Source organism: Ailuropoda melanoleuca, chromosome 1 (assembly GCF_002007445.2).
Source record: "Ailuropoda melanoleuca isolate Jingjing chromosome 1, ASM200744v2, whole genome shotgun sequence".
Classification (NCBI taxonomy): domain Eukaryota; kingdom Metazoa; phylum Chordata; class Mammalia; order Carnivora; family Ursidae; genus Ailuropoda; species Ailuropoda melanoleuca.
This window is the reverse complement of record NC_048218.1, coordinates 65484407-65497641: the sequence shown is the minus strand read 5'-3', so window position 1 is coordinate 65497641 and position 13235 is coordinate 65484407. Positions and strand designations below refer to the sequence as shown.

General features: G+C 51.6%; 1 protein-coding gene across 6 annotated transcripts in view; it reads left to right on the top strand.

Annotated features, from left to right (window-relative positions):
* MYLK (myosin light chain kinase) overlaps positions 1–13235 on the top strand; it is a 263098-nt gene that overhangs the window by 214498 nt on the left and 35365 nt on the right. For all 6 annotated transcript variants that reach the window (XM_034659556.1, XM_034659553.1, XM_019803103.2 and 3 more), the window contains 3 exons: positions 576–703; positions 2891–3044; positions 8486–8788. In XM_034659556.1, coding sequence (XP_034515447.1) covers positions 576–703; positions 2891–3044; positions 8486–8788 — 585 coding nt within the window. The remainder of the gene's footprint in view (positions 1–575; positions 704–2890; positions 3045–8485; positions 8789–13235) is intronic.

Here is a 13235-nt window from a genome sequence, read left to right as displayed (position 1 = left end):
CCTGTAGTGTCCCTAGCTATAGGAACGTCATAGGGTATCATACAGTACTAGTGACTTTCCCATCCCTTCTGGGAAATTCTCCCTAACCCTCTGCCCTCCATGCTGCCATTTAAGGAGGTGATCCACTCTATGCTGTCTTAATGCTCTGTTCTGTATGTCCTTGTCATAGAGCCTTGTCTGTTTCCTCCAGAAAGAAGTGAGGACATGACCCCTATTGAGCCTGTCAGCCAGGGTCACCTGATGGTTCAAAGGCAGGGTGCTGCTTAATTAATAAAGGAGTTATCCGATAGATTCAAAAATTTAGGGTAAGGTGCAAATTCCAGAGCAATGGACACATGGAGGATTGTGCCATGTAAATTGTGGGCCATTTCTGAACAATCAAAATAAAGGCATGAACAAACCTAGCAGGCCCATCAGTTCAGACATTCTGGAGCAGCGGCTGCTGTCCTCAGTGTTACCCTGAAGGCTCTAGAAGGCGAAAGAGGAACGGACCAGTGTGGACAGCAGCACTGAGTGAGATCAGTCTGTCTGAGGCTCCCTCCTCATTGCTCACTTTGTTACTTGTCCTCTCCCAGTCATGCCCCCCCAGATCATCCAGTTTCCCGAGGACCAGAAGGTGCGCGCAGGAGAGTCCGTGGAACTGTTTGGTAAAGTGGCAGGCACCCAGCCCATCACCTGTACTTGGATGAAGTTCCGAAAGCAGGTCAGTGAGGGAGGGAGTGGCCCGAGAACAATCCTCCCGGGCCCTGGGCCAAAAGGGATGAGAAATGCTGTGAGAGTGGAAGCATCACTTGATCAGCGGGGCCTTAGACATGGGAGGGCCCCTCCCCCACCTGTCCCCATCCACCACGTCTGAATTCTTAATGACTTTTTCTTCTGAATCTATCATTAATACCGGCTTTCCAGACCATTTGTGTGACAGAAAAGTATGAAGGTAAAAAAGGAAACCACCCATGCCCCCCCTACCTGATTTTGATGTTTTAGTCTAGAATTCTGCTCAGAGTTGGGAAAATCAAACCAGTGACCCAAAGGACCTCTCAGACCCTATGAGCCTTCTGTGATTCTGGGCTAGCCCACTGAACCCTATCTGTGGTAACAACTTTAACTTACCAGGTGCTGAAGGGATAAAAGTGAACTCAAGTATTTGGATAGATAAATTGTATGTTGAATAGAACCTTGGCTTACTGGCCCGGAAATATACGATTTCTAATAATGGTCCTATGAAAGAAATGTCTGAATTTCTGAACAACCAGCTTAAAGGGACATGGGGAGCCCATCCGTNTTTTTTAAAGATTTTATTTATTTATTCGACAGAGATAGAGACAGCCAGCGAGAGAGGGAACACAAGCAGGGGGAGTGGGAAAGGAAGAAGCAGGCTCAACAGTGGAGGAGCCTGATGTGGGGCTCGAACCCATAACGCTGGGACCACGCCCTGAGCCGAAGGCAGACGCCTAACCGCTGTGCCACCCAGGCGCCCCNTAATGGTCCTATGAAAGATGTCTGAATTTCTGAACAACCAGCTTAAAGGGACATGGGGAGCCCATCCGTTCCACTGAGCCCATATTGGTAGCATGCGCCCCTTCCGTGTGATCGACAAAGGTCCCAGACAGTGGCTGGCACTGAGTCAGTAACTTTGCAGAGAATGTGAAGATTTCTTCTGAGTTCTCTGGTGCTCTATTTCCAAACCATTCAAATTGTCCTGAGGCCCAGAGATGGGAGGCTAGTACCAGAGAGGAATGGAGGGCTGGTCTCAAAAGATGAGGCTGAGAAGCCTGCCTTATCATCCCAACGCGTGCTTGCTCTGTGCTCTGTCTGGCCTGGTGGTGTCTGAAGGAAGATACAGTCTCTTCCTTTTCAGAGACATTTGGCCAGGTGCCCCCGGGGGACAAAAGAACTTTCTCTAGTGACAGATAATGTTCCGTATCCGTGATCCAATATGGTAGTCACCACCAGATGTGGCTGTTGAGTGTTTGAAGTGTGACTAGTGCAACTGAGGAACAGAATTTTAAATTGTAATTAATTAAAAATCATTATAGCAGCTTTGTTATATACACCATAACATTCAGACAACATGAAATTTGACCTTTTAAAGTGTACGATTCAGTGGTTTTCAATATATTCACCAGTTGTGCAACCATAACAATGATCTAATTCTGGAACATTTCCATCACCCAAGAAAGAAACCCTGGATCCATTAGCAGCCATTCCTCCCTTTCCCTCAGGCCTTGGCAACCACTAACTTACTTTCTATCTCTATGGATTTGCCTATTTGGGGCATTTCATATAAATGGAACCATATAGTATGTATTCTTTTGCATCTGGCTTGTTTTACTTAGCGTATCCATGTTGTGGCATAAATCAGGAGTTCATTCCTTCTTATGGCCGAATAATATTCTGTTCTCTGGATAGGCCACAGTTGGTTTATCCGTTCATCAGTTGATGGACATTTGGGCTATTTCCACTTAATTAATTAAAATCTAAGTAGCCACATGTGGCTAGTGGCTCCAGGATTATCACAGAAGAGGTCAGAACACACTGGGGTGGCCTTTGTAGGTGGCTCTGCTCAGACGTGTTCTCCTGCCGTCCCTCCCAAAGCCATGGAGATGTGGGACACCCTCCTCAGCTCTGGTCTGGGGCAGCAAGTGCAGATATGATTCATCTGCCGGACCCTTCTCAGCACTCTCCGGCTCGCCCCGGATCTGGACCACCTCAGGGAGACTTGGCTTTGGATGCAGGAGAGGCGGGGCCTGAAGGGGAAGCCCAGAGTCCAGACAAGACGGAGCCCCATGCAGCTTATCCAGCGGCTCTCCCTGAGGGTGGGGAGTGGGGTCGGAGCCCTCTTCCTTTCCTGGCCCAAGTCTCCAGCTCCTGCCCTACTCTGTGCCCCCAGATCGAGGAGAGCGAGCACATCAAGGTGGAGAACAGTGAGAACGGCAGCAGGCTCACCATCCTGGCCACGCGCCAGGAGCACTGCGGCTGCTACACTCTGCTGGTGGAGAACAAGCTGGGCAGCAGGCAGGCCCAGGTCAACCTCACCGTTGTGGGTGAGTCTGGGAACGCAGCGGCCTGGGGGTCAGAGGACAGGGGAGGCAGAGGCACCCAGCAGGATGGTGGGCACTGGGGCTTTATCTCCCCGGGGCCTGCTTCTTCAGCACCCTGCCCACAGCCTCGCGTGCCCCCGTGTTCCCCCTACCTGCCCCCATTCTCTTGCTGGGCTTCATGCTCCTGGAGAAGCCCAGACCCTGCCCCACACCCACAGCGTTTCCCTGTTCTTATGAATCCCCTCCTGCCTTCTCTCTTTCTAGCCTTCGGAAACCCTGAGCCGCTCTTCTCCACACCCATTCCTCCGGCACCTTCACTCTCTGTCCCTCCGGTCCATGCCCTCCCCTCTCCCCTTCCGCTCAGTCCCTGTGCCAGTCCTCGCCTTCGGGTGGTGCTGCCTTCCACGGCGCTGCTCCTGCGCCTGGCTCTGGGGGCACCGCCGGAAGAAGATCACGACCCGCAGACTCAGTGCCAGACTCTGCCGGTGTCCAGGTGGAGGCACCAGTCAGCTCAGTGTTCTCACAGATTCTCCGCGATCACTTATCACTCTGCAGGCCCTGGCTGCTGGCTTCCCTGAGAAATAGGAGGCAGCAGGCGTGAACTTGCACCACTTCCTGCCCCGCACCTACATGTGTCTATGTACTTCTGTCCCCTTCTCTCTCATCTTCACCTTCTCCTCTACTTGGCCCATCCCAGCCAAACACACAGGAGCGTGTACGCCTGCATTGTCCTGTCTCGCCCTGGCGCCCTGGCCGCCCTGCCATCTCTCTCTCGCCATCTTCACAGCCACAGCCCCTGGAGGGGCCAGTCTCCACTTTGAGTCTCCTTCCTCACCTCCCTGCGGCCTCCCTCCCACCCCCATTAGTCTTCTGGGACCACCCTTCTCAGGTCACCGTGACTTCCCAATCCTACAGCTGCTCCTTTTTCTCACCTCCTGCAGCCCAGTCTGGAGTTGCGCCTCTCTCCAGACTGATTTTCAAGTTCATTTTTTCCTCTCCACCCCAGCCACTGTTTTTCATGCCCTGATGGACTCTCCCCTGCAATGTCAGAATACCTTCCTCACTGGTCTCACGTTGTCCTTGAGCCCTGACATGGCAGGTGCTCAGGACAGCAAAGGAACAGCAGATGAAGGAGTGGGCCGATGGGCAGCAGGCCGTGTGTCTGCGCATCTGTGGGCCGTCAGAGGCTGTGTGTGAAGGCCTTTGGCCTGACGGTTCCTGATTTGATCGCCTTGCTTTGCTGCTTTTAATCAGGAGTTTTAAATCTGGGAAGGCCAGTGTGTTAAGGGGTCAGGGAATAGATTTATCATCTCTAAAAAGACAGGAGACACCTTTTTCTCACTTTCTGTCTTTGGTGATTCCAGATGTTCATTTCAATGACTTTCCCCCCAGGAGTCAAGAACATTTGGGGGCTTGGGGCATTGGTGCTAATGACCGGGTTTGCCTACACACTTAGACCTGTACGCGAAGTATTGATTTGGCCCCACCCCCACCCCCCATCAGCAAGCGTTGGTTTCCAGTTTTCCTTAGTGTTGTCTTAGCTGCCTCAGCTTGGGGAACCTGGGGGTCACCCCCTTTGAGCTGCTTTTCTGTGACCAGCACCCCTGCCCCCGCTCTGGCTGGCTCCCCAGTGCCACACGCTCCCCTCCCCCAGCACCACCGCGGGGCTGCGGTTCTGGCCTTTTATGGTTTCGTTTCTTATTCTCCTCAGCCAGTGCTGACAGGGCCATTGGCGTGGCTGCCCGCCAGCTGGCAGGAGCAGCATGTTAAATGCCGTCCTGGGAGGGGAATGGAATGGAGGGGAACGGGCTTTCTGTCTGCCTCCCCCTCACAGAGCTAAGAATAGAATTGCTCAATAAAATGAGGACTCGCATTGATGGATCCGGCAAAGCCACTTTCATTCAGAGCCCACAGACTTAGCATTAGTACAGAGTAAACCTGGATTAGGCCCAGATTTACCTGCTTGTCTCTTGGGGCATCTGTGCAGTATCTGATCAGGGCTTATTAAGCAGACGTCAAATGTAAATGGGATGAAATCAGAATTGTTCGGGCTGCTCCAGACAGTTTTCAAGCACTTGGGAAGCATCCCTTTGCAGGCCCGCTAAATAAGGCCGATTTAACACGACTTCTACTGGTTAGCAGTAAACTTCTCATCTGTCCTTTAAAATATCATTTTTTTTTTCATCTAGGCTATGACTCCTATTTTTAAAATGGTAATAAAAAGTAGCCTTTCCCTGGGTTAGTTTGAATGAGTGATGGTTAACTATTTTAAATGCTTATGTTTTAAAAGGCAGCTCAGGAGTCTGTGTGTTCTGAGAGCTTCTACAGACGCCAGCCCTTCCAGCTCTGCCTTAGGGGGGAGAGGGAGGGGCCCCAGAGAGCAGCTAACCCAGATGCATTCCTTCCAGTAACTTGTCCGGCAGGAGAAAAACAGGTCACTTTGCATATCTTTAAAGGAGAAAAACAAAGTGGAGAGAATCTCCAAATACCCAGTAATCCCCAACTACTATCTGAGTTTGAACTCCTGATTTTTAAGAGCAGGAGATTTCCCTTTGTGATGCTTGGCGTTGGTTGAAGCGAGATGCTTCTAGATCTTACTCTGCCGGGTAGCCCATAAAAAAGCAGGCCCCTGGAACAAGGCTCGGGAGATGTTTCGGAGTCTCCTTTTGGCTCTGCCACTGGCTCGCTGGGTATTCTTAGCAAGCAAAGTGCCTTAGCTTTCAAGGGCCAGATTATCCAGGCAGAAGACCATGGGGATGGCGGGGGGGGGGGGGGGGGGGGGGTGTGTCTCACACCCCCGCCCTTCTCTAAAGGCTGCGAGTGGCTGCTGAGGCACAGTGAAGGGAGGTCCAGGTGGGGTTGGGCACGGCCATGGGCACACGAGACCACCAGGGTGGTTACTCCAGCGAGAGGTAGAAGAGAGGAGAGCCTCCATTTCCCTGGGACTGAAGGGAAAATCCTGCCATGGGAGACTTTTCCCTTAGACTCAGCGTTTCCCATTCTGTTAGTCAAGTCTCCAAGGAGCCATGGGAGAGAGACTTCAGGGGAGTGTGGAGCTTAGGATTCTAGACACTGAGCCCGCTTTGCCTTCACCGGACCATGCCCAGGGTCCCCGTCCCAGCCAGAGTGCCTCCGTGTCTTTAGTGTGGAGGAGAGGCTCACAGGCCCTCTGTTCTGAGGACGTTTGTTGAGGGTTTCAGTCCCTGGCTGGTGCAGCCTCTGTGTGAGGCTCTTGTCAGTTGAAGAGAACAGAAAGCACCAGGCGCAAGCCCATGGCCCTAAGGGCAGGCACGGGGGTGGGCGCTTCCAGTCCCCTAGACTTCAGACTTGAGCCTTCTGAACTCCTTAATTTGGAACCAAATGCCCTGAAAGCATTGTAGCTTCTCTCGGGATTAAAGTCCCCCTCCCCAAATTTTGCATCTTCTCTTGTGCTGCAGGGGGCGACATATATCCTATGTCAGTCTTTCTGACCCTTTCAGCCAAGAGACATCTGGGAACAGGGTAGGGTACAAATAGTACCTCTTTTGCAATACCCATTTCTCAACCTTTGCTTCACCAACACAGAGGGGAGAAAAATCAGTCAGTGGAGTGTATCTCCATTTGTCGCATAAACCTACAAAACTACATGCCTCGAAACGTGTCCAATGAGACACTTCCCAGGCAGTGTTCTTTGGGGGAAGCAGTGAGTCTGTCTTCCATCCCTTTTTGGGCTTTTTTAACTTCCTTAGCCGGGTCTTGAGAGGACTTGAAGCACTTGCCTCTACAAGAGTTGAGAGTAATAAACATCTTAGCCAACACCAGAAATATTTCTAAGAAGACCAATACATCTTTCAGAACAAATAGTTTTTCTAAGAGAACACTTTAAACAACCAGCGAAAGTGGTTCCATCACAGGAGGTCTCCAGAGTGACTGCCAGTGGGGGGAAGTAGCTCTGTCACAATCCCAGAGCCACTCCACACAGGGCCCAGGCTGGGCCGTCTCTGGGCAAGGCATCCTCAGCAGAGATGGAGAAGCCGCGGGGCCTGGGGGAGGGGCGAGAATGGATACGTATATGTGTACGTGTGTGTGTATACGTACACATGCCAACAGAATGTTTTTTTGTCCCCTGTATGCACAAAGTCATTTGCAAGAATTCTCTTTGGCTTTCCCACCTTGCTGAAGGGAGGGAGAGTAGAAATGCAGTACTTTTCCTGGGTTTGCTGCCTTGGATGTTTACAAAACTCCTACAAGGTAGATACATTTTAGCACAATTGTCCAAATAAAAAAGATGAACTGGAAGTTTGGAAACTTGGAAGTTAAGGAATTTGCTCGAGGTCACATAGCTTATAAAATGACATAGCATGGAAAGCATGGTTTTAATTGCTGGTTTGGGGAACTCTACACCTCAGACTGCCTTGGGGGGGCTGGGAGATGGGGGTTCCTGAATACCGGTATCTGTAGCTTAATCAACCACCTATAAAAACAAAATCTAAAAAACAGGAGAATTTTGTTCAAAGGAGCGACCGTCAAAATCAGCAAAACTCGATCGCCTCCCTAAAGTATAGGCTGGTGTGATTTGCCTTGACGCTGGCTGCGTTACTGGCCTGGGAAGGCAGCCAGCCAAAGGGGCTGCTTCTTGCTTGTGTCCTCTGCTCATTTTCCAGCCCTTAGTCAGGCATGGTTGTGATTTGCTACTGTAGTTTGCTTTTGAAACTTTCTCATTTTATCCTGGTCCTACGAGGATAAAAGAGAGAGGGTAGAAGTAATGTTTTGCATGTTATAAAGTAAGAAATAAACTCCTACAATAGCGATAGCAATGTCTATACACACCAGCCACTTTTCCAGGAACTCTCACCACAGCCTTGTAGTCCAATTGCTATTATTATCCACATGGCTTACAGACAAGGAAACTGAGGCACAGAGAGGTTAACAAGTAGTGAATGGAGACAGAGCCATGTTCAAACCCAGATCTGTCTGACTTCAGAGCTCACTGTGCTGTTCTGCCTGTCCATGGGGCAGGCGTTTCCCGAGTCGCAGAGCAAGTGGAGACTGACCCTCGTTATGTCACAGGCCACTGACCTAGGGCCTGACAGACACACATGCACACCAAATTCTCTCTCAAAACATATTTTTGATGGGAAGCAGTCCACGCCTTCTGGGCAGCTTCCTAGATCTGTTTACTCAGAGAAATATGTTTAGGACTGAGGCAAAGTACAGGAAATCATGACTTGTAGGCTGGAAAACTAGCCGAAAAAAGAGGGGGTTTTTCGAGCAAATAGGTACTTGTGGGGATTTCTGTGTCGGTGTGTTTGTGCTTAGTGTGACCATGGTGAGGAGAGGAGAGCCGGGACCAGGGGTGTCAGCTCAGGTTCTCTGGGCTTCTCCTCCAAGACAATGCTAATTCAGAAACGTTCTTTCCCTGAAATTCTGAAGACGTGAGTGATGTTGTGCTTCTCTGTCCCCAGACAAGCCAGACCCCCCAGCCGGCACGCCTTGCGCCTCTGACATCCGGAGCTCCTCGTTGACCCTGTCCTGGTATGGCTCCTCCTATGATGGGGGCAGTGCCGTGCAGTCCTACAGCGTCGAGATCTGGGACTCGGTGGACAAGACGTGGAAGGAACTAGCCACGTGCCGCAGCACCTCTTTTAACGTCCAGGACCTGCTGCCTGACCGAGAATATAAATTCCGTGTGCGTGCAATCAACGTGTATGGAACCAGTGAGCCGAGCCAGGAGTCTGAACTCACAGCAGTGGGAGAGAAACCGGAGGGTAGGCTGCCTTCAGTTTATCACTGGCTTAAAATATGTGTGCATGGCTTACCTTGTGTATGTAGAAACCTGTACTGAGAGGGGTACTGAGGACTGATAAGACGTCAGTGATGGTTGTCAGAGTCTTTGGGGATCTTGATTTCCAGGGTGGTGATGCCAATCCGTACTTTAAAAGAGGTACCCATGACCTTCCCAAAGACATTGAACCAGCAATTTTGGTACACTGCCACCAGGGGGCGATGGTGTGTTAATCAGGAGCGCAGTCCTGGAAAGCAGGAGCTGGAGTGGACCTAAGTTTCAGTGTCCCCCTGCACCCACCTCCCTCCTTCTCTTGCACTCCTATCTCACTGTCTACTCGGTGTCAAGTTCTTGGGACACAAAGACAGATTAGACAACGGGCTTAAATCTAACTAGAAGGACAGCCATGTAGACAGTAACTATAATGAGATGGGATATATGCAATTATAGTGGTGTAAACAAAGAGAGGAGAAGACACAGCAGAAAGCATGAATAAGTTTGCCATGAAGGTGGAGGAAGTCTTCCTAGAGGAGGTGACACTTATGCGGAGTCTTGGAAAAAGGAATGGGCTTCCAAGAGGCGGGGAAGATAAGGAGAGGCATTCCTCACAGAGGAAGCAGCATGAGCGAAGGTGCAAAGTGATGGAAATGCATGGCATTTTGAGAAGCTTGTGTGTGGCCAGGGCATATGCTGTGTGAGACAGAACAGGAGGAAGCAACCCTGAAGGGCAGTTTAGGTAACATGGTGAAGTTCATCAGAGATTTCCAGGCAGGGGATTGATATGATCATACCAGTTTTTTTAGAAAGAGAATTAGAGGAAGAGTGGAGCTTTGCTACCCAGAGTGTGGTCTGGACCAGCGGTCTTGGGATCCCAGCACTTGCTGGAAATGCACTCTCAGCCGCTCCACACCCCTGGTCCCTTCCGAACCCTCACTTCAACATGCTCTACCCCCCTGGATTCAGCTGCGTGTGACAGTTTGAGAAGCGCCCAAGTGGAGAGGGGATGGCACCGGAGTCGGCGAGATCCCGGCGGGGCCTCTGTGGTGGGGTCCGGGTGAGGGGCGAAAGGGCATGAACAAAGGCCTCAGCAGGTAGAACTGAGCATGCTCAGTGACTTTTTGGGTAGAGTTGAAGGAAAAATGAGGAGTTCAGGATGATTCCCAATCCCTGGCTTAAGTAACTGAACACAGATTTTCTGGGTTGTTTTTTTTTTAATCCACTGCTTTTTTTTTTAAGATTTAAAGAATTTATTTATTTGAGAGATAGAAAATGCACATGAGAGAGAACATGAGGAGAAGGAGGGACAGAGAGAGAGGGAGAAGCTGGCTCCCCGCTGAGCAGGGAGCCCGACACACGGGGCTCAGTCCCAGGACCCTGGGATCAGGGCCTGAGCTGAAGGCAGACGCTTCACTGACTGAGCCAACCAGGCGCCCTGAACACAAATTGAAAAGCCATTTATCATGACAGTTCTTGGTGACTAACATATCTCAAGCACTTGCTGTAGGCTAACAGCGTGTTAAGCACTTTACATGCATCAATTCATGCATCTAACTCAGTGAAGTAGCTGCCGTTATTACCCCCATTTTACAGATAGGAGAATGAGGTTTACAGGGGTGAAGCTACTTGCCCAAGATGTCAGAGCATGTAATGTACGTGGCAAGCTATCTGACCTGAAGCCTGTACTCCTTTGGGACCTGCCTCCCAGGGACTTGAAGGTTAGGCAGCGGGAAGTCCCAGAAGACACACGTTCTGGTCTCAGTCCTGTGTAATTGTGGTGACCGAGGGCTACCCAGGTGTCTTCAGACTACTGACCAATTGATCTAGAACTCAGGAGAAGGTTTAGGTTAGAGCTACAGATTTGGGAAACCTGTTTAATTGATCATTGAAACCATGGGCATCAATGAGGTCATGAAGAGGGTGGTAAGAAAGTCAACGCAGATAGACCGACACGAAGGAGACTGCAAGACCAGAACGAAGGACGAGGGGGAGAGCACCAAGAGAAGCTGGAGCCATGTTGAAGAAACACAGGAGTGAGTTGCAGAGAGGGCTCAGTGAACAGCAGCCAGCACCAAATACAGAAAGAGATGAGGACTCATGGATTTAGCCCTTTGAGACGCAGTCATCTTTGAGAGCAAAGTGCAGAGCATTTCCACAGGGTGGAAAATGGTTGCCCCAGGGTTAAGGAATAAGTGGGAAAAGGAAAGGCCAAGAGTATGGAATATTTTTTCAGGAAGTTTGATGTGAAGAGAACCATGAATTCAAGGTGGAGAAGAGGTTGGGGGTGGGGAGGAGGGACGCCAAGGGAAGGGGCACCAGGAGAGGGAGAGCTTCAGGGTGCGAGGCAGAGAGGAGAGGAGAGATAAAGTCTGAAGTCACCACAGGGCCAGAGGTATGATGAGTATGGAATAGCCATTACGGTTTGATGCCCTTCTTTGGTGAAAAAAAATAGATATAAAATAGATACTAAAACTTGACTTTCGTATTAAATGAGGGCTCCACAAAGAAATTGGAGGATGCCAGTGGAAAACACACCAGATTTACAATGTTGTGGGTACGGCCCTGTCTTGGGAGCCTTTATCTGGTGAGCCCTGGAACATGGGAGGTGTGGAGGCGTGGATCCCAGCCCCTGGGACAGCCCCGCTGGGCCCCCACGCTGCTGTCCTGGACTCCCGGGCTCCTGCCCCCTAGCTGTTTATAAATGTCTGATGGGGAAACTGGGTAACAAAACTACCCTCCGCTGCCCTTTGACTCCCCTTTGAAATGAGCAGAGTGGGGAGTAGGCAGGTTAGCGTGGGGGCAGTGGGGGCGCCAGGACGGGCACTGAGTTATATGTTTCTAGCATATTGCTTTGTTTAAGAAGAGTACTCCCCACCTCTTGAAAAGTGAGAAGGAAAGAGATAATATGGCAGTGAGAAGGTGTTCCTTAGCTGGAAAGGAAAGCTTCCAGGTCCTCTATGGAGGAAACTCGGAGAAACTGTAGAGTCCCTGATAAACCCCATGCCGAGGACCGGAGGCCACGGGAACTGTTAAGGGGTGGCTCCTAGGAGGCCAGGACAGCAGCTCCTGGGGCTGCAGGGGGAGTCTGTGGGGACCAGGGCTAGGACCACTGGACTTTGGGCAGGTGGCCTTTCCCTTCCTCCCTGAGGCCAAGCCAGAGCCCTGCTGTGGTCCTCAGACTCTCCTCCTAGGGCCGGGCAGCTCCTGGCTGGGAGCAAACGAAAGGAAATGCAAAAATAGCCTACAAGCCCAAGGAGGGGTCCAGGCCACCCAGGGCTTCCAGACTGGATGCTGCTCCCACCTCCAGGCCCAGCTGGACTACCGGGGAGGAGGGAAGGGCAGAAGAGTTGTTGAGCATTGGGCCTGAGGGGCAGAGGATGGAGGGGGTAGGAGGGTGGGTGGAGGGAGGTGGGGGTTCCAAGTGAAGCCCCCTGTGGACTGGTCAGATGCTTGTTAGTTATCACCTGAGGAGGTCATCTGTCTCTACTTTAAAAGGGAAATGGCTCTCTGAGAAGTGGGGCGTGTATGCATGTGTGTGTGAACCGCACGTGTGCACGCATGCGTCTGCGTGTAGAGGAGGGATGAGAGGGGGGTTATGGTGGCCCCGCTCTGTGGAGCCAGTGGTCTCCGGTGGTCATCAACACGGCAGTGCCAAAGAACCCTCCCTCCCTCCCATTAGCCCAGCTAACGTCGGCTCCCACCTTCCCCACTGCCACCAGTACCCCTCCTGCCTGAGCCTTAGCAACTTGGGTTTTCCGCTTCATCCTGACCTCCCCATTCTATCCCTGCTAAGCACGCCGACCCTCCCCCTACATTCACTCCCCCAGTGTATCCTGCGCCCCTCCTGTGTTCTGGCACTGTTCCGGGTGGTACGGGACAAAGCACGGGTGTTCCCACCCTGTGTCTTTGGCCTCCTTGTGCCAGAGCCGCCCCTCACACTAGAATCCCTAACCCAGCTAGCTCCCCTCCCGGTCTCCCCAAACCTGGGTAAACAGAGCCATTGCCCCAATACACCCATCTCTCCCATCCCAGCCAGGCCGCCATCTCTGACGCACCCTACCCCTGCTCGGACTCTGCGGTGCACTCCATCCTTGCTCCTAATCCTAACTTGTTCTAGAATACATAGTTGTGAGCAAAACAGCTGGGAGAAAGGCTTCTTGCAGTTAGGGCTTCCTCACAAGGCTGAGGGCAGTTAGAGATGCAGGGCGCCAGGGCTAGAGATCAGCCTCCCGGGGCTGCTCACCCTGTCCAGGGCTACAGCCTCTCTGGGGCTGGGGTGCCCTCTAGTGCCCACTGGGCACGCGACAGCCCTGCGCGGTGGAGAGCTCCGTCCAGGAGGCTGCCTAAGGCATGCCACGTGAGGGTCTCAAGGGCTCAGCTGGTCGCGTCCCAAACACTACTTACCTGTTTGCAGAAATAGCTCAGAAGCACTG